This window comes from Anguilla rostrata, chromosome 14 (genome assembly GCF_018555375.3).
Source record: "Anguilla rostrata isolate EN2019 chromosome 14, ASM1855537v3, whole genome shotgun sequence".
Classification (NCBI taxonomy): domain Eukaryota; kingdom Metazoa; phylum Chordata; class Actinopteri; order Anguilliformes; family Anguillidae; genus Anguilla; species Anguilla rostrata.
In genome coordinates this window covers 20864767-20891507 of record NC_057946.1, presented here as the reverse complement: position 1 = coordinate 20891507, position 26741 = coordinate 20864767, and the positions used below count along the sequence as shown (strand labels likewise).

General features: G+C 43.0%; 2 protein-coding genes across 9 annotated transcripts; one reads left to right on the top strand and one right to left on the bottom strand.

Annotated features, from left to right (window-relative positions):
- Positions 1-210: 210 nt before the first annotated feature.
- On the top strand, positions 211-14751 carry nup54 (nucleoporin 54). 8 transcript variants are annotated; one of them, XM_064309422.1, is made up of 15 exons: positions 211-368; positions 3131-3232; positions 5165-5242; positions 6596-6631; positions 8349-8429; positions 8714-8893; positions 9658-9878; positions 10361-10548; positions 11277-11473; positions 12470-12524; positions 12719-12812; positions 12995-13102; positions 13209-13328; positions 13688-13798; positions 14288-14751. In XM_064309422.1, the coding sequence occupies exons 1-15, from the start codon at positions 329-331 to the stop codon at positions 14414-14416; spliced, it is 1740 nt and encodes a 579-aa protein (XP_064165492.1). In that variant the 5' UTR covers positions 211-328; the 3' UTR covers positions 14417-14751. The 8 variants fall into 8 exon arrangements, with proteins under 8 accessions (XP_064165492.1, XP_064165493.1, XP_064165494.1 ...); XM_064309423.1 differs by lacking the exon at positions 6596-6631; XM_064309424.1 differs by lacking the exon at positions 8349-8429.
- Positions 14752-15164: 413 nt separating this feature from the next.
- LOC135240129 (serine/threonine-protein phosphatase with EF-hands 2-like) lies at positions 15165-25727 on the bottom strand. The gene is made up of 17 exons (XM_064309421.1): positions 25625-25727; positions 25391-25492; positions 23059-23847; positions 22383-22437; positions 21740-21915; positions 21434-21548; positions 21123-21169; positions 20661-20827; positions 20535-20571; positions 19754-19903; positions 18733-19047; positions 18301-18486; positions 17711-17853; positions 17414-17520; positions 16667-16830; positions 16299-16386; positions 15165-15946 (listed from the first exon to the last, which is right to left on the bottom strand). The coding sequence occupies exons 3-17, from the start codon at positions 23182-23184 to the stop codon at positions 15756-15758; spliced, it is 2067 nt and encodes a 688-aa protein (XP_064165491.1). The 5' UTR covers positions 23185-23847; positions 25391-25492; positions 25625-25727; the 3' UTR covers positions 15165-15755.
- Positions 25728-26741: the final 1014 nt, after the last annotated feature.

The window sequence follows — 26741 nt, the reverse complement described above, 5'->3', positions numbered from 1 at the left end:
CGCTCTGGATAAGAGCGTCTGCCAAATGCCTGTAATGTAATGTAATGAGTACCTGATCTTTGCAAATTACAGCATTTAAAATACATGCGATGTGGACGTAACCCAAATAAAGAAAATATATCAATTTTCAAAGCACATTATTGCCAGTGAAAACATGCAATCGCATAACGCAACCGATTTACGAACATTCGAATCGGGAGCTAACTACAGTATAAAGCGTTTAATTTAGGCACTTGAGGGTCTTTGATTCTCGTCTGGAACGAAGTAGCCTGTACCTCGTGTTTCTACACGGAGGGAAACAGCCGAAGCAAACGAAAATACAATAATCATGGCGTTCAACTTTGGCGGTGGTGCTACCAATACTGCGAGTAAGTATCATTAATTTAGTTTAGTTCTGTATGTGTGGTGTAGTATTAATTTTACACGGTGGACGTTTCGTCCTTTGGTTTTCCGTTTATTCTTTGAGATACATGCAGTGCATAGATTCACGCAGCATCAGGGCCCAAGACCAGGTACTGCGTTAGCTTTCCGGTAAATGCGATTGCTAGGGCCTAGCTAGCTAAATCAGAATTCGGGGACACCGCTGTCTGTTGATATGCTGTGTTATATCAGCACGCTGATGCTGGTAGCCAGCTTTACTCGTCATGCTAGTGTTAGCTGTGCGTATGAGAAGACGAAGTTGAATGATCAACTAGCTATTACCTTATTAGCATGTTTACTACTATACATCGTCAGGTTACCCGTAGTCGTATAATAATATGCATTGTTCCTTGTCCGTTTACCCAACATATGAACTGCTTGAAACAAAGCATAACCTGTCAGAAACACATGCATATATTAATTTTAAGGTTAGCTAACATTATTTTCTCCCTAGTGGGAAAACTAGAAGATCCTGGCCGGTTAGCCTAGCTGCATGGCTAGCATACCCACACCCCCATTCAAAGCCTGCGAGAGTAGAGAGTGATATTGTCGCCCAGTGCGGAATTGGCCCATGTTATGCCCTCGGACAGGGTAATGTTTATTTAACCCGTCCTAATATGCCCATATATGTTTGGATGGGCATGACATTTCACGCACAGGTAGTTTAACTACCCTGAATACCGGACACTAAGCTAGTCATCGTAACCACGTTATGGTGTTTCAGTGTGAATGTCGAGTATGGAATAACAGTGCATCTAATTGTGGCGAAGTGTTGTAACCTCAAAATAAATAATAGTGTTCCGTTTAGAATTTCAACCATGCAGTAATCGCTACCTACAAGGTTCTTGTAGATTGAAGGGCTTATTGGGCCCTTCAAATTATTTTTTCTATTTAGGCCAATATTATCTTAAAGCGGGACTTTGTTCTGCATCGGGGTGCTTTGGAATTGACGGGGCCCGTTTTTCTAACTGTTCCACTACTATCGTATACTATTACGTATGGCAGTCATGGGATGGTCGTATAGCCATGTCTGTTGTAACGATGCTTTTTTATAATTCTGAATTTTGTGGAGAAAATGTTCATTTCAGCTGTCTTAGAGCGCTCGAAGCTAGCTGCATCATATGTCTCAATATATGCAGGGACGTCAGGAAAGTCATTGTTACGGCAAAGTATAGAGTGAAGCATCCTGTTAGAACGGTGGGAAGACGTGCTCATACGCTGGGTTAGCGCGAAGATGGCTGTGATTAGTTTTTTGGGCTCCATCACAGATCACCAGCTCAAAGACAAAAAGGGTCAAACTGCAAGCTAGCTGGTTATCCATTCTGCTCTTGTACAAATGTTTAGTTTTTTTCCACCATATTTGAATTGTGGCAAACTGGTCTTCCACCTCACCCCACCTATGAGAGTTCTTCCTGAAGGAATGGAGATTCCACCAGCATGTGTACATAATATTTGTAAGGTAGTGAATACAGCAGGGTGATATATTAAATTGTACTCTGACTCCCAGCTGGGTGAAATGCATATTTGCGTGTGGGTTGCACCAAGAGGCATTCTTCTTCTGTATTCTACTAGTCTCCTCCTGAGTAACTTTATCAGTTCAGTTGCTGCTTTAAAATGGTGCAGTGAAACTCTCGGGAGAGACATTGGCGTACAGCTATGCAGCATTAGTCCAAACATTTCCTTTGTTTTCCCAAAAGTATGTCCCCCGCTTTCAACGTTGTGACTGACTGTTGTGATGGGATCATGCATTCAGAAAAAAGTGACATGCAGGAATTGAAAACTCTCACAGCAACAGTGCAGTGTCATGTTTCCATGTAATGACCTTCAGAAAAAGCAGAACATTGCAAAAGACAACATGGAGTAGTGCTTTTGTCAGTGTTATAGCTCTGGTGTATTTTACCATGAATTTAAGATACCAATGGATGATTTTGTGTTTTCCTTATAGTCAATAGTCTCTTCTCCACTGTCCGAGTTGTCAGCTTACAGCAGTTCTGTTCAGTCTCTGAGCTGGGTTTGTTTCCTACCCAATTAGCCTACTTGCTGATTTATGTGCTATAAGGATAGGGAACCCTTCTGTAGCCTTGCAGCCCTACCCATAGACTTGCATGAGATGGGTGTACAGTGCTCAGCCATTCTGCTATGGACACGCAGTGTGACCGTCAGTGGGAACTTACTTTTAGGTAATAATATCAGTAAAAATAAACATAGGCCACACAGTCCATGTTGGTGTACAGCATGTAGGTCTCTTTTTTTATTCTTTATTTTTTTGGGATTGGCAGCAGTGAGTTAAGTGCATAGCCTTTCTAAAATAGAGATTCAGAGCAGTTCTTGATTATTTTGTATGCCTGTGGTGAGGGTTTGGAGTAAGGGAGTATAACGTCGCAAACGGAATAGAACAATTTAAGTGACAAGGGAAACATGATGAAATATTTAAATGGTAAATTTACCTTGTAGCCTACCATGAATAACTTCTATTAACTATAAGAGTTGAAATACCAGACCAGTCCAGCTCTGTATTAAATCTGTCATCGCCTCACTTACAACAGACCTAACCCTCCTATTGACTTGTTTCAACAAAAAACATGAGGGCCATTTCATGTGATTGTGGATGAGTGCTGAAGGTATCAGTGCTGTGATAGAAAGGAAGGCTGTTCCTCATCCCAGGCTCATTTCTACAGTGTCTGATTGAATGCTTTTGTTGTTGCTCAAGGCTCTTCAGGATTTTCATTTGGTTCATTTGCTGCCAAAACAACAGCCTCTACTGGTTTTGGCTTTGGCACCACCACCACCACTGCCTCATCTGGATTTGGTAGTAAGTTCATTCTCTGCTTGTTTTCATCCTGCTTGTCCTTGACGCACCAAATGCATCTCTCTCATTGTTGCACCTCACATTGAAGTAACCAGTCTTACTTTTGTCGAAAGTGTTCCCCATACCATCACTGCCATATGCTGGGCACAAAGCTGTATTTCCGCAATACTGTTTTATGATTTAATGAGATGCTGCATCCTTCTCATGGTAAGTTCCCTTTTGACTGAACTTAACATGAAATTTAAAAAACCGTCTGATGTTAAATCTTTTCTTTTACCCCCGTGCATTAATTTAAGCACAGAGTTCCCTAATGAAATTTAGACCTGAAGTTTAGAAATTTTGCCTGTATCTTGCGAACAGGCGAGTTTCAGATGGGAATTTTGGAATGTTTTACTCAACATTGTTTTAGGTTTGTTTACATTGTAAGGATAATCTTGAGCATTGTTGCAATACGAGCAATGCATATTTGGTGAACACTTCCCCTTCATACTTAGTGGTAAAAAAAAAAAAAACAGATTGTACGGATTCAGTTTTCATTTCTTGCCACTTTAATTTGGTAGTTTACTCTGTGGTTGCAGTTAATACATAGGCTATTCCATGCACTGGACCCTTTTTTGTAAATCTCAGATCAATGGAAACCAATTGATGAGTGCAGCCAGTTACTTGGCTAAACCTTAACTAGCAGGCTAGTTGGCTTAGTACTCTGTCCTAGCCCAGTAAAGGTGATAGGAGAATTTCCATTGCCAGTCCATACTTATTTCTGCTGCATCCGCTTTATCACTGTCAACTTTTATCACTACCATTTTATCACAGCTGTAGACCACTGTCTGGGTCAAAACATCCAGTGCCAGCTGTTGCTGGGAGACCCATGTCGCAGCACATCATTGGCTGTAATGTTGCCCAAGGTTTTATTTCATTCAGCTGGGTTTTGTCATTCAGTAGTGATTCCTACGGAAGCCTACCGTTATAACTGGGTATTGGGAAAGCACACTCGTTTTGTGATTTAGTATCGCTTTAACAGCAGGACTCTTTGTTTTCTTATTTCTCCTGTGACATTCATCCTTTCAACTGAATTGAGCTTTCAACGAGATGAGAGTCCATAATTCATTAGTAATTTAGGAGCCTGAGGAGGTGGTTCTGGTGGGGAGAATGGAAAATTTGTGGGCGCTTTTTCCCATCCTGTCTGTGATTATGCAAATTATGAGCAGCTGCCCAGGATTCAGAGAACTCTCCAGGAGTACAAAACAGCTTATTGATGGCCTCGTGCTTGTTCCTACCAATAGGCAGAAGTCGGGGTTGAAAATGGCAGAATGGGCCTGGCAAATGCGAAGGAGATGAAAGGTGATTGGCGGCGAGGTCGTGGAGTGTGCCTCGGTCTCCAACGTGGAAGGTTCTCGGTGCGGAGCGGGCGACCCAGTTCCCAGAGACCTTACAGCGGTCTGCAGAGAAATGAACGGGCAGGCCTGGGAAGCGGAGCACAGACTCCTCCGCTCCACTGTGTGCAGGCAGCCGGGCTTCACAAAGGCGGACATTCTGCGGCGCGCGGATGAATAAGGTCTCATCCGCATCGGCCGTGGCCTCGGCTCAGCCGCGCTGAAGAGGCCTCTGTCTGCTCCGCGCCGGCTGCCCTTCCTCCATTCTTTCATGAATAACGTCTGTGCGAGACGTGGGAAGTGCCGCTGGTTCCCACATTCTTCAGGGCCGTGTTGGCACTGCCACTCGGTCATACCTTTTAGCTCGTGGTTCAGCTTCAGCGCTGCAGGGTTCGGAAGCTGCCACGGTTGAATTGTGAATACAAAATAACCCATAAAGTGCTGTTTTTTCCCACAAAGTTTTGGTTTTTATCGCACGTATGTGTAGAGGCGAGTATTCAGGAGAGCTCCGCCTTTCACATGCTGCCTGATTGTGAGACTAATGAAATTGTCATGGTTACAGGTCTTGCCGCCCCAGGGTTCGGGGCCACCACCACAACGGCTCCTTCCACTGGCTTTGGTTTCGGTTCCACAACTACAGGTATGGCTGCTCTTCAGCTGTGACATCACAGGGCTAAAGCCCTCCCTGAGAAAATCTGCTCCGTGCACATTACTGACATCTGCTGGCCAGGGTCACTTCTTCCCAACCTTTTATGAGCAAGCTCCAATTTATATTTATTATATGAGTGCACAGGTTAGAGGGTATGAGCTTTAAAATATTGTGGATATGGATGAATGTACACTTTCTGCCCCACCCTACCCTTTCTTGTTTGTTAGAAAGAATATATATAAACGCATATAATGATAATAATTAGGCTTGTCACGGTGTTACTAATCTGACACTGGTGTTTCTTCCATCTAAAACACTGATATTATACCAAACTTCCCTTTAACCTGATCATTGATCTCAAACGGTTTTCATGAACTTTCCTCGATTAACAAGTGTGCTAATGATCTGAATGTTCAATTGGCAGGTAAACACAGAGCTTCTTTCATCCAATCATGTTCGGGAGATTAAATGATTAATTAAATTTAGAAAAAAGCAGTTTAATCACTAAGTAAGGCCTCTACTAAAATATACACAACTCTGTTATAACTAGCATTAGTTTTCACCACAGTTAGAAAATCTGTGCACTGCACATCTTTGCCCTGAATATGCAGAGAACAAAGCACATGTATCCACAATTTTAAATAATGTTGAAAAAATGTGTACGCTTTTGTGATACAAATAATTTTATTATTCGCCTAATGGCCTCATTGAGGAGGACTGGCTATATCTGATGGTATTGCTTAGAAGGTGAATATAATATTATTTGCTTATATTCGTATAATAACTTCAACGTTGAAGCTCTGCAATTATTTTTTTAAGAAAAATTAATTTTTCTTTTACAATTATTTTTAAATTGTAATTAAAAATTGAGGGTATGGAAATAACTACATTAGTTGCATCATGCACCAAATTCCCCTGAGTAAACCGAACATTGTTGTTGAAAAGTCTAATAATAAAAATGTTAATAATGATAATATTAATGTATTTCATATAGAATGTTTTATAATCCTACTCTTCCCAATGCGGGGGGGTGCTCACATTAATCTCCACCAATCATTTGGCTTTGATGTGGTGATTGTGTTACTTTATAAAGGTCAGTTGACATTGGATTTAATTTACATGTATGGAAATTGCCAATGCTTGTGTATTTGTGTATGAGGGAATGTACTGAACAGAAAATAAAGCTTGCTTGCTCTGTGGGTGTGTGAGGCATATCAGTGTGAAATACTCTGTAGCTTGAGCGAACCTAAACTCCGCCTGCCTCCACCCCTATCCCCTGTCTGTGCAATGCGCTGCTCTACACACTAACCCCTTCTGTCTGTCTCTCGCTGCCTCTCTCTGCAGGATTTGGGGGGCTGGGAGCCGGCAGCACCACCGCCGGTGGGTTTAGTTTTGGGGGTTTCGGATTAAATTCGAACGCGGCATCGGTCAGCTTTAATGTGGGGAATTTTGGTGCAGCCACCACTGCAGCTACAGTTTTCAGTTTTGGCAATAGCCTGGGTAGCGCAGGTAGACATTCTTTAAATCAATCAGTCCCGTCTGTGTGTCAAACACACATCATTCACCCACTTTGGTTTTTTTTTTTGTTGAGGTCTGTCTTTCTTTCTTTTCCCTCCCTCCATCGGTCAGTTGCCTGTTTTAAATAGCTGTCAGAACGGGCTGTTGGATAGCACGTCTAGCGCTAAAGCACTTGATTTCAGTTGTTCTGCTCTTCACTGTAAGGCGGGGCTGGCCAGCCCTGTGCCTGGAGAGCTGCCATCCTGTTGGTTTTCACTCAAAACAAAGCTAGAGCTAATTGGTGGAATCAGGTAGACTTGCAAATTGGTGGAGTCAGGTGTGCCAAATTAGGGTTGAAATGAAAACCTTCAGGAGAGTAGATCTCCTGGAGCAGGGTTGGGCAATGCTGCTTTAAGGGACTAACTCCTGGCTCTGCCAGTGCCAACTTCCCCCAGCTGCCCTGCTGGTTAAGTGTAATTGGCCTCAGTGTCACCACTAAGGCCAATTCCTTACTCATCCCTTCATCACTCAACGGCGACCCCTCTGGTAGACTGGGGGCTTGCGGCCTGGCTGTGATCTTCTACTTGTGTGAGCAGTGCAGTCCTCCAGTGCTGTGACTGCGGCTTGCAGTGAAAGGATGGGAAATGCATGCATTGTTGCCTTGGCATGCTGTATTTGACAGAGGATGTTTTAGTGACAGGATGTGCAACTGGCACTTTAAATTGGGAGGCAAAAATATGGGAATAAAACAATGTTCAGAAAAATAGGAGTCCCTTGTTTTTGTCCTGTATTCTCCCATGTCATTGGCAGTGTGTACATGGTTTTAGAAAAAAGGCTTTGTATTCCTGTTCTCATTTCACTTCATGCATGTGTCAGATATATCCTGTAAAGTCTGTACAAAAACTTGTAGATCTGTTACTAGTGTTTGAATATTTAATGAAGGAAAAGTGTAAATTGAACGTGTGTGTGTGTGTGTGTGTGCACTTATATGTTTGGGCTATAACAATTAACATATTAATCTGTCCAATTAATCCGCTACTTGACTACTAGTTAAAAGTTGATTGGTATTTTTAAAGTTAAGCTGTAATGTTTTAAGGATATAATCCAGTTACTGATGTCTAGGAAAGAGGAAGTGCTTATCAGCATCCTGCACTTTAACCGCATGGTAATTGTTTGATTGCAAATTCTGAAACTGTGGAGTACAGAGCCAAATCATGAAAAAAGTGTTTGTCCCAAACGTTATGGAGCTCACTGTATGAATAAAATGTGATTGTACAAAACAAAGCCATTTGAATTATAAACGCAGTGTTTCATATTATGGTTGTGCGGGTATTTCACAGAATAACCTACAATCAAAGTATCCTTTTGCCAGATAAATAAATTCCTTATTGATGTGATAACTGTCACATGAGTTATATGCACTGCAGATGAGGGGATAATTTGTCGCATTCATGTTGACTCATCTCCATCAGTGATCAGTGGACACCAGCCTTTTCACCCCACTCCCTCATCCTTCACTCTGACCCCCCCCTCCCCGGCCGCCCGCCCGCCCGGGCCCACACATGTGCCTTGCCTTGACGGTGTGGTCTGTGTTACGCAGGTGCATTTGGAGGCTTTGGGACGGCCACTACTTCTGCCGCACCGGGGTCTACTTTCAGTTTCGCTGCTCCCTCAAACACAGGTCAGGACTGTGGCATTCTCCTGGACCCACCTGAGGTTTTCTGGCCCCACAGACTGTCTTGCACTTGCTTTTATTAACCACTAGATGGCAGTGTCTACTTCAGCACCCATCTTGCCTTTCATGTCCTTTCCCACTCTCCGCTCTCTCTGTAACTCTGGAGTATAATGAATGTAAGGTCAGAGTTAAAACGGCTAGCAAAAGCGGAGCATCAAGCGCTGCTGACGCGCTCATGTTGCGTGAGTGAAGTGTTTGTAGTGTGATGCGCTTCAATATCTCTTTTTCAGGGGGTCTGTTTGGAAACACCCAGAATAAGGGCTTTGGCTTCTCGGGGCTGGGTGCCGGTACCACTGCCGGGACTGGTTTCGGCACTGGCCTCGGAACCGGCCTCGGTACCGGTCTCGGAACCGGCCTTGGAACCGGTCTCGGGTTTGGGGGCTTCAACATCCAGCCACAGCAACAGCAGGGTGAGTTCACACACGGGTGTGTTTAGAATACTTAAAATCCAAAGAAAAGGACCTGCTGTAATTAGACAAATAATCACAAAAAGTTGTGGAAAGTGAACGTAACTCCTAGCTATTGACTAGTAGCGAGTCTAAACTTCTAGCTTAGGCTGAAGTTCTTAGTGGGTGCTAGCTAGTTCACTGTAGCAAGCAGTTGGCAGGTTAATACTAATGGTCACACATTCTGGCAGCAGGTCCACAAATGTTAGGTAATTGGAGATTTTTAAAAAATCTCTAGCTTATGAAATTATAAATTGTATCCACTTAACTAAACATAAGTAACCTACAGTAATAGATGTTTTGTTAAACAATTTGGCATGCGAAGCCTCGTGTAGGTATTTGTGTTGCAGTTCTAATGTTGCTGTACGTTGACGAAGACCACTCGTAATGATTCCTCGACCCAATAGATGTGTCCCGTGACCCAAGTTTGGGCCGCCTCTTTTAGTTTACACACCACTGGTGTAGTTTCTTGTTCGGTTGTTCTGTTGCACTTGCAGGTTTCTTTATTTAGCGTGGTCCGTGTTAATATGCTGTCATGTCGCTGTTTCTCTGCTATGAAGTGAAAAACTCACTAAATGTATTTCCAACAGCCGGTGGCATACGGATGTTAAACAGAATTTGCGTCGTTGTTGTTGACTGGGAGCGCCGAGCTGAAGGTCAGGGTGAACTGTGCGGAGGGCGGTGCAGTCAGCCGACACGCCCGTGACCTCTGCCTCGTTCCGTTACAGGGGGATTATTTGGCCAGCAGGCCCAGGCGTCTGCCCAGTCCAACCAGCTGATCAACACAGCCAGCGCCCTGTCCGCGCCCACGCTGCTGGGGGACGAGCGCGATGCCATCCTGGCCAAGTGGAACCAGCTCCAGGCCTTCTGGGGCACTGGCAAGGGCTATTTCAACAACAACATCGCACCTGTCGAGTTCACACAGGAGAACCCCTTCTGCAGGTTCAAGGTAATGTCAAGGTTTTTTTTTGTTGTTTGGTTTGGCAGACTGCATTGTGTCATCTTACTATAGGTAATTCAGGACATTTACCAAAAAGCTGCATTCTTTTTGGAAAGTATTTCACAATCTTTCATTATTTGAGGTGACTGTTTAATGAGTTTTGAAAAGTTAAGTGTACTTTTCAAGCGAACAGTAACATTTTCTGAGCCCAGGAGCTGGCTTGCTCTTTATTTCCACATCAGATTATTGGAGCCTGAGTAATCATGTCCCAGCACCTTTCACTGTGAATTCATGGCTGTTTATACACTTTGCAGGATTAGGCCCTCAGCCGCCTGAATTGTTGTGTTTTCAAAACCCGGAATTTCCCAGTGATGGTTTTTGCATATGCACACACACACTCACGCACGCACACACACACGCACGCACAGTCAGCAGAGGCCTGCTTGCGGCACTCCTGTCACACTCACAGGGGCGTTGTGTGCTCTTTCCAGGCAGTGGGCTACAGCTGCGCTCCAGGCAGTAAGGATGAGGACGGCCTGGTGGTCCTGGCTCTGAATAAGAAGGAGGTGGACGTGCGCAGTCAGCAGCAGCAGCTGGTGGAGTCGCTACATAAGTTGCTGGGAGGACACCCGACCCTCACTGTCAACGTGGAGGGGGTCAAAGCACTGCCCGACGACCAGTGAGTACCTGTAAATAATAATAATAATAAATTGTAATAATGGCTTGCATTTATACAGCACTGCACATTTTCTCACACTCATAACGTTTTATAGTGATTAGGAGGAAACTCTCCTCTGCCACCAACAGTGTAGCATCCACCAGGAGGGTGCACAGCTGCCATTTTGTGGCAAGATGCTCCCCACACATGGGTTGAGGTTGAGAGAGAGAATGATTTTTAGTCAATTAAAATGGGGGATGATCAGGTGGCAGCTTGAGAGAGCCAGGTTGAGAATTTAGCGGGGACACCAGGGAATCCCCTACTCTTTGCGATAAGTGTTGTGGGATTTTTAATGGCCACGGTGAGTCAGGACCTTGGTTTAATGTCTTATCTGAAAGGCAGCATCTCCTAAAGCACAGTGTCCCCATCCCTGCACTGGGGCATGGGGGTTTTATTTGTCCCAAGGGAACATCATCCCCTGGCCCTGTGCATTTCAGTCATGATGTGAATACATCATAACTCCCCCACTAAAGGCACTGGCCTTCACCACCCTAGTTTCATTTTAGGATGGAATTTAGAAAAGACCACATGGGACCAGAACTGTGCCGAGGGTTAGAATTTAAATAGGAAATTCTGTTCCGATTTTGTCATGAGCTAGTTGGCAGTGGTTCACTGTGGCCAGGAGAATGTGCGGACAAATGTTTGTTCCAGTCCGACGTGACACAGCCTCTCCCGCTGACTGTCTGCAGGACGGAGGTGGTCATATACGTGGTGGAGCGCTCTCCGAACGGCACCTCCAAGAGGATCCCGGCCACCACGCTCTTCAGCTACGTGGAGCAGGCCAACATCAAACCGCAGCTGCAGCAGCTGGGCGTGGTCATGTCCGTTACGCGCACAGAGCTGTCGCCTGCGCAGCTGAAGCAGCTGCTGCAGAACCCGCCAGCCGGTCAGTATGGCCGACCTTGTCCCTCTCTTTCCCAACAGTCACTACTTTACATTGGGTAACATTGCCAGCATGCTGGCAATACCAAAAATGAACTAGAAAGGTTACAATTCCTGAAGGAATTGTGTGGGCTTGCTTCAAATTTTAAATGGCACTGTCCTCAAGCCTCAGTGCATTTCAGTGAGGGCGCATAGCTCAGAAGAAGCACGAAACCGTCCAGACCCACGGCGCACCATAGCATTACATATACAGCCGGGCATCAGCAAGTAGCGATTATGTTCCAGGGATTAGTCATATCCTAAAAGTGTCATGAGTAAAACTTAGCTAACTATATAGCTAGCTAGCCATGGCATGTCCTCACCACTGTAACGTTATTTGTTGTCCTCCGTGTGTCCATACATCTGTATCGGTGGCTGTAGCGTCCGTGTCCATATATCTGTATCGGTGGTTGTAGCTGTGTGTCATTGGCTCCTACTCATGCGTGCAGGATAGCATCCGTATGCGCTAACTAGGTTAACTAAAGTAGGCGAAACGCTAACATGTTAGGGTTAGCTAAAGTGACTTTAGGCGATAAAGCTGTGCTTAAAAATCTTGTGCCGTTCGAAGTGCGTCCTACTAAACGTCCGTGAGTGAGTGATCACCTGCGCATGCGTCCTACTAAAGAGTTCCACTAAACATCCCTGAGTGACCACAAAAATTGCTCACAAAAAGTTGAATATTTCAAAAAGTTTTGAAGATTTCAAAAATCTGAATACAAGCAACAATGTCTGGAACTAGCCGGTCATTTTGGTGTAAACAGTTTGAATGTAGTGCAAAATCTGTAGAGAAATTGGGTGTAAAGTTCAGATAATAATAATAAATATGAAAGATGGCGAGAGTGGGCTTGCCGGAAGCAAGCCCAGTAATGAAAGGAAAAACAGAAACGCCCTCTTCTGTATCAGATTCTTTTGTATTGTGTGCCATGGTATCTGGCAACATTAATTATCTTTTCCCTTTCAGGTGTGGATCCAATTATATGGGAACAGGCGAAGGTTGACAACCCTGATCCTGAAAAGTATGTGTAAATTCAGAAAGTTGATTAATATATTCCACTTAACAGAAATCCACACTGCTTTTAATATTAAGATGAGTGTTTTTCTTTTAATTTATCATTTTAATGGGGGCACATTTTCAGTCCACATTGTCTGTATTTTAGCATGACTGTAGTAGATGCTAATCTAACAGTATTGTGGTTGTATTGTATTGTAGGTTGATTCCAGTTCCGATGGTTGGTTTCAAAGAACTACTTCGCAGGCTCAAGATCCAGGACCAGATGACAAAGCAGCACCAAACTCGTGTTGATGTGAGCATCGCCTTGGTTAAAAAATTACATCCTTTTAAGAGACTTCAAGGGCAATACGGGCTAATGCAACAATATCTAAACTCCTTTCACTGTGACTTCAGGGAAATATTGGTGTGGTTAGCCCAGTTTCTCCTTTAACACATCTGTGGCTTTAAGCTTAGTGTCTCCTGTTCATTCGACAGATAATCTCCAACGACGTAAGTGAGTTACAGAAGAATCAGGCTACGACAGTGGCAAAGATCGCACAGTACAAGAGGAAGCTGATGGACCTTTCTCACAGAGTACTACAGGTGAGCAGTTTTACGTGACAGGTCTTCATCGTAACATTTGATAGTTGTTAATATGAACTCGATAAAAGTGTGGGTAGAAGATGTAACGGGTCTGTCTGCATTTCAGGTCTTGATTAAGCAGGAGATTCAGAGGAAGAGTGGCTATGCCATCCAGGTGGATGAGGAACATCTGCGGGTGCAGCTGGACACCATTCAGTCTGAACTCAACGCCCCCACTCAGTTTAAGGTGACTGGCACAGGCTTATCGCATTCTTTACATGGATTTATTATTGCTTCACATCATAAAATGCTATCTGCCGTGAAATCAGTGTGTGTGCGCTTGTGTGCATTGTACCACTTGCAACAATTCATTTTTCTACTCATAGGGATGCCATGATTGTGAAATTACATGTTTCCCAGTTGCTGTTAATTCTCTTGAATGATTTGTGTTCTTCTTCTGGATTATGTTCAGTGTAGTTACTTGTTGTACATAAGTCTTTCCTCCCTAATGTTTTCTGTATGAATCTTTTGGGAAGTGCATTGGGTTGCACTGCTTGAAGGGCGGCTGTAAGAAACAGTGGTTGTAACGGGCTCTTGTGCCCGCAGGGCCGGCTGAACGAGCTCATGTCTCAGATCCGGATGCAGAACCACTTCGGTGCGGTGCGGTCCGAGGAGCGCTACAGCGTGGACGCCGAGCTGCTGCGCGAGATCAAGCAGGTACGGGCCGGTGGGGCGCAGCTTCGCCGGAAGCTTCCGGACGGTTGCCTTCCTGCGCACAGAGTCTTTAGATCCTCTCTGTACTCTCCCTCTATTCTGCTTCACTGGCTCTGAAAGATTCCGGTTTCATCTCCTGAACATGATTGAATGCACGTGGCCCAGTGCAGGACTGTGGAAATGAATCTTCTTTCTGATTATATAGCACCTGACAAACTAAATTCTTCTCAGAAGATTCTTAGAAAGTGGAGAGAAACACAGCAGCTGGCCATCTGGTTATGCTACAGAATCTGTGCCAGGAGCTCCATATTTTGTTTTGCCTGATACAAGTTTGGAGTGAAGCCAGTACTGTAGTGCGCCTATGTATGCTAGCAAATATGCATTTGTACTTCCTCATTCAGATTAGAAGGACATTTGTTACTGCAAAAGGCAAATGACTGTGGCTGCAGCCCAAAGCCCTGTAGTGAGTGTTGTTCTGTGTGTCCTCTGCAGCACCTGAAACAGCAGCAGGAGGGCCTGAGCCACCTCATCAGCGTCATCAAGGACGACGTGGAGGACATAAAGCTGATCGAACACGGTCTCCACGACAGCGTGCACATGAGGGGCGGCATGCTCAGCTGACCTCCCTGTTACCCCTGTCCCGCCGCCGGACTGCCCCCGACCCACAATGCCTCTGCATCGCTCTCCTGCCCCAGCGCAGCAGCCCTCCGTCGGAAGCACAGCAAGGCCGAACTTGGAATGCATGGGTCACCATGGTGATTGGAGGATTCTTCCCAGCACTCCTTTAAAGGCAACTACTGGAGTGCTCTAAAGACAGGGCTGGGTTTTAAAGTGCAAGCATCAACATCTGTAAATATGCAGTTTTATGATTATTTTTGGTAATGTTTTGTATTCTGGGTTTAGTATATGAACAAGCCCTGAGTTATGAAATAAAGTTTCATTTAAGAGCTGCCCCATTTATCTCTTTCACTGAGCAGTTTGTGTATTTTTCCTTAAGGCCAGTAGATAAAACATGCACAGAAACAGAGTCATTTATACAGACACAGACACAGAAACAGAAACAGACACAGAAACACGGACACACAGACACAGACACACACAGCAGGGGTAGGGTTAGTCATCCAGGATTCCTCAGTTGACCACTGTATAGTTAAGCACTAGCTACTGGCCAGAGGCCTACAGTCTGTTGCTGCTACCACTGTTGGGACACTGTGTGGCTTGTGTTGAGAACAGTCAGTGGCGTGCAGTGTATAAGAGTGCATGCGCAGCTGCTCTGACCTTCTATGCAGGTGCAGCTGGCATAGCGGGGGTGCAAAAGCATAAGACCGGGGAAATTTCCTTCCGGAACAAAAGAGAAACAGACTTTAAATGACAACTCCAGCTCATGGTTTCCCCACACGTTTTTTTTAAATGCAGCTGAAGAGAAGACTTTAATTAGCACCAATAATGGCAAACCTAGACTTTACAGGCTGTTCTCAGTGTGTATTAAATATCCCACTGTGCTTTAATATTCATTTGCTTCCTGATGCACTGGGATATCCCTGTGCTTACAAGATTATTCTCTTACTACTGCCATTTGCATATAATCCTAGTGCAGAATCTACACGAATCGCAGAAATGCACCTCAAGGATAATTCAACCATTAAATCCACTTTTTGGAGATGCATGCTGCTGGTTTCTCTAGTATGGTACTTTTGTTTTTTTTTTTTTCTTTTTTTTTTTTGCATATGTTGCATTGCAAGCTTCCTATTCCTTGCTCCAGTCTATAATAGATAAGGTCTCCTGGTGGTCTTTTGGATTTATGTTGATTTTAGCAGTTCACAAACAGAGTTTGAATGGGAAAATGAATGGTCAGTGACCAACTTAAAAGTGAGTTCTAGGTGCTGGGTCCTTCACATGGATTGGTTTCACAGGTGGCTTTTGGATCGCTGTAGCTCTTTGGGGTTGATCACAAACAAGGTCACTCCATCTCTGCCCTGGACCTGTCCACCAATCGGAAGGCCTCCATGAATTCGTTGATGTCGATGCTCCCATCCTTGTTGAAGTCTATGCTGGCTACGAGGTCAGCGATGGCCTCGTTGCTTATCTCTATGTTCAGGTGAGTGCTAAGAAGCTTCCATGTTTGATGAAACTCCTCTAGGGAGATGAGGCCTGAAAGTGAGAAAAGGGATCATCACCTGCTTCAATAGAACCATCTTAAAGAATTATAAACAACTACTTTTCACTTAAAAGTTATTTAGAATTGTACTGTATCACTGCTTCAGAACTCGTGATTGAAAGTGATGCTTTACCAAGATTATTTATAATGCTTTTTCGCACATTCTGTGTGTCATTATATACAGCTTGTGCAAGTGTTTGGATATTTCAGAGGTTGCTGAAGGATTTGGGATGACTGAGAGTCCTTGTTCTGTAAGAATACTAAAATCTGTATTTTATTGAGTATTACTTAACAGTTGAGATGAGAAACACCTAAGGTAGATTGACCAGCAGGGTGCCTCGTTACCTGAGTGGTCTGTGTCTATGATCCTGAAGATTGTCTCAAGGTTGGAGTGGTGCCTGTACATGGTCTCCAGCAAGTTCTGGTGTGGGATCTGTGTAAGAAATATAGTTTGAAACTCCAGTATACCCCATTAAAGCTTTTGAAATAATATATAATTACTGTAAATGCAGCTCCCTGAGTATGTGAAGAGCACAAAAGAGAAATTCTCAACAAAGTATTTGTTAGTTTACAGATAATATGGAATCAAAAACAAGGGCCAGGAGAATGTTTTCTCTAACACAAACCTTTGGCCCTGTGAGGGTGATTAGAGTTTTGATCTGGCTATTATCCTGGATATTATTAGGGTGTGTCCAGGTGGCTGCTGTGCTCACCTCGATGTTGGGCTCCTTGATGGCCAGCTCATTGAACCAGCTGTGGTAGTCCAGCTGGCCGTCCTGTGCGCTGGTCACCAGCTGGGACCGCAGGACCCTCCAGGGGAGGTCCAGACGCAGAACGTTCTCCACCGCAGCTGCCCAGTTGTTCAGAGAAATCCACCCTGTGGCAAGAGGGGAAGTACAAAGAGAAGCAAGATTCTCATTCCCAATCATATGTAGGACTGCATGGCAAAGGGTGGAACAATGTTCCACAATGCTTAGTAAATGTTGTGCTTCAAGAATGGGCACCTGAATTTAAAAATTCCTGTCACTGTTTTTGGTAGTGCCTAGAGCAAAAATGTTCACCCACACTAACCATTTTTGGATAAGATTGGACATGCCTGTTCAAGGCTGGCTTTTGCATTACTTTAGTAGACATTCTTATCCAGAGAAATTTACAATGCAGGAAGCATTCACCTGATCTACATTAGTAATACTGCCAGACCCGGCTTACAATGCTTCCAGATCAGTGAGTACAGTGTATGTAGTATCACTAAAGCAGTCAAGAAAATGAACCATATTAAGCAAGAACTGAAATAAAAATACCAAATACATACGTTACACATTACCGAAGAAAACCCTAAAATCATTTTTTAAATACCGGTACCCTTTTTCCCCACAACTTATAACAGAGCAAATATTAATTAATAGGTGCGGGTTGATAAAACTGAAATTTGAGAAGGAGGCACAGCGGTGGATCAGAACCTGTTTTCTCCATGTCAAATTCCTGGAAGGCACTGATGAGGTCTGACTTGTGTGCAAAGAGTTTCTCCCTCAGGGCCCGTAGTGCAGATCGTTCAGTCTGACCCACGCTGCAGCAAGAAGCAGCACACTGGCATTAGAGGTGTTAATTAGGTTTATCCCAAAATAACAACCACAATATGTACCTGTGAAAAAATCACTACTTAAACCATACAAGCTCTCCAGATATTGAAAGCTCAAGTTTGGGTGTTACACTGGTAAAAGGAAAACAGATTCCTGAGGTACATATCATATCTTTACCTTTGCCTCGGGGTAAGTTTGCGGGTCGAACGGTTGGCCTGGTATTGAATGAAATGTGGAACCAAATCTGGGCCTAGCCTGACGTAGGCTCCTCGGTTGCTCCCCACTTCATAGTAATTGGAAGCAGAAAAAATTGTCAGGACCTGTGCATATCAGGAACAAAGGGAAATACTTAATACGCTTATTTATTAATAATTTTATATTCCTAATTTTCTTCCCCATCAGTTTGGGATGACTAATTGTAATTGTAGCTCTGCCTGATTGCTACAGTATTAGATGCACACTAACACTTGAGTCCTCTGCAGCAAGCGTGCACGTGTGTAGCCAGTTACTAGTTCGCTTCACTCTGCAGTCCACCAGCTGGGCAGTTACTGCACCACAGGACTTTGCAAGTCACACAGCTGGCACAAGCAGATTACAGTGCCCAATCGAGTGCTGTTGACTGTTGCGGTGAGGATACTGTGGAGTTATGTGCGTCAAATATTCCTCCTGGACGCAGCTGGCACGAGCGCAGCCCAGACTCAGACCGGTCTGTATGGTGCATCAGAGCAGGACTGGCGTCACCGAAGGGCCCATCGTGCCTCCCTCACCCTGCGGTTGTGGCAGAACTCGTAGCCGTCCTGCTTGCATTCGTGGGAGCGGATGAGCAGCTGGATGTTGTGCTTTCCCAGGACCCCCTCGGTCACATCGGGACCCCAGTAGCACCCGCCGCCTCGGACCTCGTTGGAGATGCAGCCGTTCTGGGACATGGGGTCGCTCCACAGCAGGTCCACGACCTGCAGCCACATGACGTGTGCTGTTTAAGCGCCGTTTAGTCAGTCATAATACACACACGCTGGGGAAGGCAAACGTTGAAATATTTGTGTACGGTCTGGTAGGGCCTGCTGTGGGTGATGGAGAAGCGAGCTCCCCTCTCTAACAGTCTGAAGCACGGACTAACCCCACCCTCGCTGGCTGACTGACGGACACCCAAACATGCTGTAGCCTCATCGTCTACGTGAATTTTTTTTTTTTACTTTTACCTGTTTCCACTCGTCAGCATTAGCCTCTTGTGACTTGCAGGAGTTGGAGTCAGAGTCGGGGGAGAGGTAGTCGTGGAGGTGTCCGTGGGACAGGCCGAGTCCAGCCTGCCTGCGCTGCTCCTTCAGCTCCTCGTCCACGGAGCGGTGCACGCGACTGCACAGGTCCTGCAGCGAGCGCCGGGGGCTGCTGTGGGTGAGGGAGCACAGTCTCTGTCTGCTGCCTCCCCCCTTGGAACCAAAAGAGGCATCCTTGCTATCCAGGTCTATGGACTCCTGCTTCTTCTTCTTCTCCGGCGGTCTGAACGTCGAAACATACTGAGGAACAATAACAAAAGTTTCAGTACCACTGCACCACAATACCACTCCAGAAGCTGCCAGAAGCTGTACAGATTTGTACTGTGCACCCCTCAAAGCCAAAATCTTTCTGATTAAACAATCATGAAAAAACCTATTTAGACCTGTAATCAGTTGATCATACAGTGCAGACTGAATGGCATTCAGCCACTTTAATTCTTGCAAGCAGATTATTATTAGAATGAATGGAACAAGTGAAAATTTGTGTGAAGAAAATGTATTGATAAGAGATGGCATGCTTTAGTCTTACAGGTAAAAATCTGTTAAGCTTTTAAGAACACTTTTATGAAAGTCTTTTGGAGATTATCATTTCAATCCATACCATGCAATAATACTGCATCTGAACATGAGCTCAGTTTGAAAGTGTGTACGAGACCTGAGGGATGTTCAACGTCCCACAACTTTCCCTCATTTTAAGGCTGTTACAATGCAAGCAGGTAATACATTTTTATTAACAGAAATATCCTTTCTTTCAAATGGCAAGCTAAAGAAAGTGAATATCTTTTTATTCATCAGGCATACCTCTTCTGAGGCATACCAATAAATTAAATCTAAAAATGTTTTGTACAGTAATTATAGACCTGCCAGTTTAGACAGCAGCCCATAACCATATATGAAAAAGGGGACAGGGGAAAGCATAATCCTTTCTGCCCTTTTGTTTGCTTACTTTGTGTCTCTCCAATTTGGCAATGACACTGAGGTCAGTGGTGTCAGAGATTCCACCATGGACGATCAACACCTTTCGGTCTATCACGGTTGCCAGGGGTAACCAGCTGAAGATCTTGTGAAGCAGCTTCAAAATTCTTTTGCCATGGAGCTGGGGAGAAATCAACAGGCTGCACGTCAGCCTTCACAGACTGTTCAAACCGACCTTCTCAAGCGGTTCTCTGTCTGTGTGAGTAAGCAGAACTAATTGGATTTACTCGTAGTGTACCTGTTTGTACCTGACATTATCCACAGGGCCGCATTTACAATGACGGAAATACTATTACATTGTACAACTATTTTATTTGTACTAATTACCTCATCTGAAATCCTGTTGTGATGCAATTGGTCATAAATAATCAGAATATTTACGTATTTAAAATCTGGAATACGTGAATTAGGTGTTACTATTTTAAACTAAATCATCCATTGATGATCTTGTACAATTAATCCAATGCATGTGTTGAGTCTAAGACTCAACACAAAATAGCCTGTCTCAGCAGAGGATTCTGACTTTAGTAGGTCACTACGATGGTTATTTAGTGTCAGCTGATAAACAACAGTGAGAGACTTAATAAATCTTCTTAGCCCTGCAGAAGGGCTCGTATCATATACAGAAATAGCCCCCGCAGTGTGGCTGAATGCCCAGAGTCTGTCCTACAAGCCCGTTGAAATAAGGCTGCTAATTGCTGTTTGCAGTCAGAGTTCAAGTGGAAAAGTAAAGTGATGGACACTAGACTTACCTTATACTTCATCAACACTTCCTTGGTAAAGCCGTACCTAGAAAAAAAATCTGAATGCATTAAACATGCTTTTGATAATAATAAAAATGCTGTGAATGCATTAATAAAATCTGCATTTGTCCATACCTTAGATTCATAATGTGGTCCTCGTGGTTCCCTCGGTTGAGGTGAATGTCGTTGGGATAGACCAGCAGAAATGCAAACAGTATGAGGAGAATCTCAATGGAGTCCCTGCCTCGATCCACAAAGTCCCCATTGAAGACATACGGCTTCTCCACAGATGGCAAACCATTCTTTTTACCATGAAATAAAGAAATGCATATTATAGAGGTGAAACTGGTGATATATCATATCATTGCAAATGTGTATATAGTCAGAACATATTTAAACAGACCTTGATGCAAAATATATCAAATATTGTAATATGCCATAACATACCATAATGTCTTTGCATAAACATGCCATGCCAGATGGGTAGAGCTTGCACTGGCCACAACACAGTGGTGGATGTTTGTGTTTTCTAGTTTTCTCATTTGAAATAGTGTGTTTTACAGAAGGAATGGCCTGTTTATTATTGTATTTGCTCACCTTGTAGAATATGAACAGCAAATCCTCCAGTTGCCCATGTAAGTCTCCTAGCAAAATAAAATATATCATTATTAAAATTAAATTTGTATGTATATATGCTATGTTAGGGTGATTCCAATGAATCATTATTTTCTCAATTTATAAATTTATTTCCCAAAACCAATTTGTCACAAATATTAACTGTTCAGTACTTTATGCTCCTTTCACAAGGATAACAGGGCTATACATGTTTGTGTGTGCGTGTGCGTGTGCGTGTGCGTGTGTGTATATATATATGAACCTTTGAGTCCAATGAGTAAATCGTGTCTCACCACAGATGATGATTTCCTTGCTTTGGCAGGTGGAGACATGATTGATGTTTGGTAGAATCGTCAGAAGTTTCCAAGTCTCCAAGAGAAGCTGGAGGACATATCTTGTATGGAGCTGCTACTGGGAAAAACAGACAAGAAAAGTGAGAAAACTAGCAGGCTTACATTCATTCTCAAACTTTGACATTTTTCATTGCTGACTGGATGAAATATGAAATAAGAGTCATTGCTGAATTACAGAAGATCCACTTTGTACAGACAGCACATTGCCGAAGCCCTGTTAAGTGTATGGTCTCTGGGGATCCCTACTTGCTTGTTTCTGAAGGCCTCCACCAGGTCAGCCGCATGAGTAACTGTGAGTGGGAAAGTGAGCCGGGGGCCACAGTAGAATTCTGGCAGCTCAATGTTGATGTAGCTGAAGCACCTCTCCCATTCAGTGTCACGACAGACCTCATTTTCCCTGAAGATGTGGGAGATCAAGTTTCCTAAGCGAGAGAGATGACACATGATCTATACTATGGACCAGTTTACACAAAACAATATCGCAACACTACATTGCAGTACTGCTGTGTAAAGTTGTGGTCAGTTAAACATTATCCCGTGTCTGTGTTTCTATTTCAAACCACCTCCTTTCCAGCTATACAGTCCCGATAAAATGCATACTTTTCTCCTTAAAGGAAAACATTTGAAAGGCTGGTGAGTATCACCTGTTAAGACAATAAATCCTGTTAAGGGACAGAGTGTGTGAATGGCACCAATTTCCTGGTATCATATTCAGACAGCTGCTCCAATGGCTGGTGCATACTTGATCATAGACCCATAGTGTCACCTGGGGAGGGATCAGTGGGCAGGACATCTGATCCTCATTGAGGGGTATGAAATACCTTATGAATGTGTGTTTTTGGGGGGGGTTATGAAATAGTCTATAAATATCATAGGAGGAAAAACTTACTCTCATTGTTTACTGGTGTAAAGTGATCCATCAGGTAACCAAAGAAATTATTCAGCTGTTTCAGAAAAAGAGAAGTTGTAATTAGACTATCACAGACAGGGTCTTGGTTGAGGTATCTTGCTAAAGCTCTAGCTCTTGATGCAGTAGTGAGCGGTACAGTCTGGATTTAAATCCTGAACATACCAATAATGACTGCAGGTTGGTACATAACTAACAAACATAACTAACATATCCCCTCTCCATCATGCAATAACAACTCTTCTGGTCAGTTGTTCAGTCTATGTAAACTAAATTGGTTGTTGCATCACCATCAGTCCAGGAGTGGTGACACTAGTATGTGCTTACTCCAGCATACCTAGAGTTAGCCCCCGCTGTGCAATGCAATATACTTACAGCACCAGAGGTCTGATGCATTCTGGTGCAGGCAGATCGAATGTGCCTCACCGACCAGAAGAGTCATTATTGAGCAATGAGTCAGGGAACACCCTTCCTGGGTGACACTACGACCAATTATGCATCACTCCATGGACTCTCCTCCACTCTTGGCATTGAACAAGTCCACAGTTAGTCCCAGCTGTCGAATGCATCGCTGTACTATGAATGCACAAGAAATAGAATTTGAGGCACCTCTACATGGTCCTGGCTTATTCATTAGCACCAGCTGCGGCTGTCTCACCTTGATCTGGTCCTGCTCCCCTGCGTATTCGATGGACTGAAAGATGTTCCAGGTGCACCTTCGTCTCAGCTCCATGCGTGCGACGTGCTGGCGGTACCACCGCTGGATCAGCAGAGCTGCTCTCATCGCTAAGGAAACAGGTATAACGAATCAGTCTGCCCTCTTTCACTGCCTGATAGTCCCCATGTCCTTCAGACAACACTGGTCCTTGATAGAAAAAAGTCATTTACTCTTTCAATGATTTAATCTGGGTATGAATGAGCAAGGCACATTGCTAGCTCTCAGTGGTATTTTTGGAAAGTGTGCTTTTCATACTTTACTAATGGTTGATATTTGCCCAATGATCTCTTGTTCCATTTGAAGACCAACACACACGAGAGAGGAAACTTTTTAACTCACCTGTAGCAGCTACATATCCAGGTACAGACAAAAAAAAATAAAGAGTTTTTTTTAGTTAATTGGATGCACAGTTCTTTAGTTTTTATAACAAGACACAAATCATCTTTTCATACTTTTTCCCCATGAATTGAAAAGTCATATATGTGCATTCATAATAATTTTTATTTTAAAAATTATTATCTCCAAAATGACCTTACATTTCTTACTGATGTATTTTAGGTGAATTTATTAACTTGAATGGATCACTTAAAGACTGAGCTCATCGAGACTGTAGAAACCAGAAAGGCATGAAGACTTAGTCTCTAAGATTACCTCTTTCGCATTTTTTCAACTGTAATTCTTTTGACGCTGAGGTTCCACATCCCATGGCCTTCTGCTTGACCTGCTGGCCTGAAAAGAAAGGGCACAGTTAGAGATTGACAAATAGATGGGCGCGGTGGGCAGAGCTAGGAATGCCGGTTCTCTTCCAGAAATAAACTTCAGATATACTGTAATCTGAGGTTATTCAGACCCCCATCTCCTCCCTGTCCTCGCCGACTGTGCCCAGTCCTCCGTGTGTGAAAATGCGTGGCTGTACATTTTCTGAGCTCTACTACACATGTACAATGTAGAAGTGGGATTAGCTCAGCAAATACTTTAGAATGTATATGTTATGTTATGTTATGTTATGTTATGTTATGTTATGTTATGTTATGTTATGTTATGTTATGTTATGTTATGTTATGTTATGTTATGTCATGTCACGTCATGTCATGTTACGTCATGTTATGTTATGTTATGTCATGTTATGTTATGTAAAGAAAAAGCATTTTTCTCTTTGCTTCATTAGATTTAAACATTTTGTTTTGGAGTACTGTGTATTTGAAAAGTAGATTTACATTTCTAAATATCCCAAATCTGCAAATAATGTAAATGAAAGAAAAGCTACATTAATGTGTTACAAAATACTTTCTGGAGCTTATTATATTTTGCGTGAATTTCCCTCTCTCCCAAACTTCAAACCTTTTGCACGTGATGAGTTATCCCTCATTGCTGGTCAAACTATTAAGAACAGATAGGCACAAGCCTTTCTATTCAAAATGATATTGTGAATGATTTCATGCTGAACTTACAGTCTGAGGACACCACAGGTACCATAAGGTACAAGTGAGTACATGGCTTCATTAACTGTGACGTGAGTTAAGCTATTGTGTGTCAGTTACTCACTGATTGAGCCAAACTTTGAACCAATTTATCCCATTTTGCCTAGGAGAGAACAGCAGAATGACTGGTTCAAGAGTGAGTGACTGACAGCATGTGGTAGTTCCACCCATTGTGGCGTTCTCCATGAAGCCCCACTGTCCCATCACACATTAGAGTATAAATGGGTTTGATATTAGGTTTGTTGGGACGGATAATTCACACCATCCCCTGTCGTAGTGACTGCAGGTTCATTTTGTAACACATTAATGCAAACCGCTGCAATTTATTTATTTTCCACATTCAAGAAATTCTTTGTACAATATTTTGTGGTGACACCATCCACAATACACTAATCTATTGATTGAATATTATCACAAAAGATTGAATCATTTTTAAGTAGCTGAATGTCTAATATTATGGCCAAAAGTTTATGAAAATACAGCAATATCAAAATATATTTAGATCATTAGGCACCTTTAATTTTGTATTGCATAATCAAACTAAACATTTTTATAATCCATAGAATATAGTGGTTCTTCTTCTTCATTATACAAAACACTTATCTCTGTTCATTATTCTTTGTGTATCCTCACTCAAAATACAGAACCATCAGCAAATTGATACCATTCAATCCACTATGCTGAACTTCAGTGTTCCCACACTTCTCTGCCAAATGAAAAATCCACTCCAACATTCTTCAGTGCAGCCCCACACATCAGCTGCAAAATCAGAGAAGGAAAACTGAACTTACCTTATCGCTGTGATTTTCTCTGTGACTAAGGAAGTGTGTTAACCCTCAAATTATTTCAGCAAAAGCACCTCCACATCCATGTTTTTCTTCCCCCTTCAGGTGCTGAGAGAGAGAGAGAGGGTGAGTGAAAGAGCACAAAGTTAAGTTTGTCAGACGTAATGCTGCCCTCGAGATCAACAGGACCTAATAATGCAGAGCAGTCGTGTCCCAGAGGACATGTCTTGAATGGACAACCTGTTCAAAGAAACTGGGTCCCCGTCATGCTGCCTGGATTGCCGTGTGCTTTGCGAGATACATAAAGTGGCCCTCTCAGACCTTATGAGCACTTAATCAAACTTAATCAAAGAAACAAGCCACAAGTGGCTTAAGATAATACCTTGCTGCAGCTAGGCCATTCCCTAAATAGATAGGTAAAGCTTTCCATAAAGAACAACAGGTAGCCAACAAGTACTACCAACAGGTAGCATATATATGTATACATATACATATATATATATATATATATATACAATTTTCTGTAAATCATTACTGAAATAACCATTCTAAGTGAACAAAATAGTAACAGTGGGCTCAAAAGTGTGATTTGTGATGTGAGATATAACTGAAATTTAAAATAAATACAGGCAGCTGGCAAAGCAATGACGAATTTTCAGAAGCAAACAATTCATATCTATCTCTATGGGATGGCAAATTGAGTACATATGAGCTGAGATAACTTTAGGTAACAAAGTACTCTCTGAAAAGGCATTTAAATGTCATAGGATATAGGCTACCTTATAAAGTCCCTAAACTGCTGCCCATATTATGTCTTTATTGTACCTTCACAAAGAAAGAGCCTTACCTGAAGGTCAGGTAAACATATGTGCATTAGTTTCACTAAGGAATGCATGTATTTCGGACATAGATTAAATCTAAGAGCAGACACCACGTTATTATGTCACAAGAAACAGAGGTACTTTAACAAACATTGTCTCCCAAAATGGTCAGCCAACATGTACAGTAGCCCTTTTAATACATGATTTATTGCAATGTTATGCTAAATATCATAAGGCATTACTTAGATAACTAATCTGTAACTATGTTACCAATTAAAAACACTATCTTGAACACAACATGACAAGTAAATGCCAAATAATGTGCAGCAGCTGTTTAGCTTGATATTTTCTACCCTATTCTTTCCATTCTCACATTCCATGCTCGTGTATCTGTGCCCTGCTATATTTAGATAAATAATTCCATTTAGGTATTTCATTTAGACTACTCCCTCTGCACCTGCACACGCACCCTCCCAAATACTTGAAATGGAAACAGAATGGCTTGTGTGAAGCATTTGGCACCACCTGTATAACAC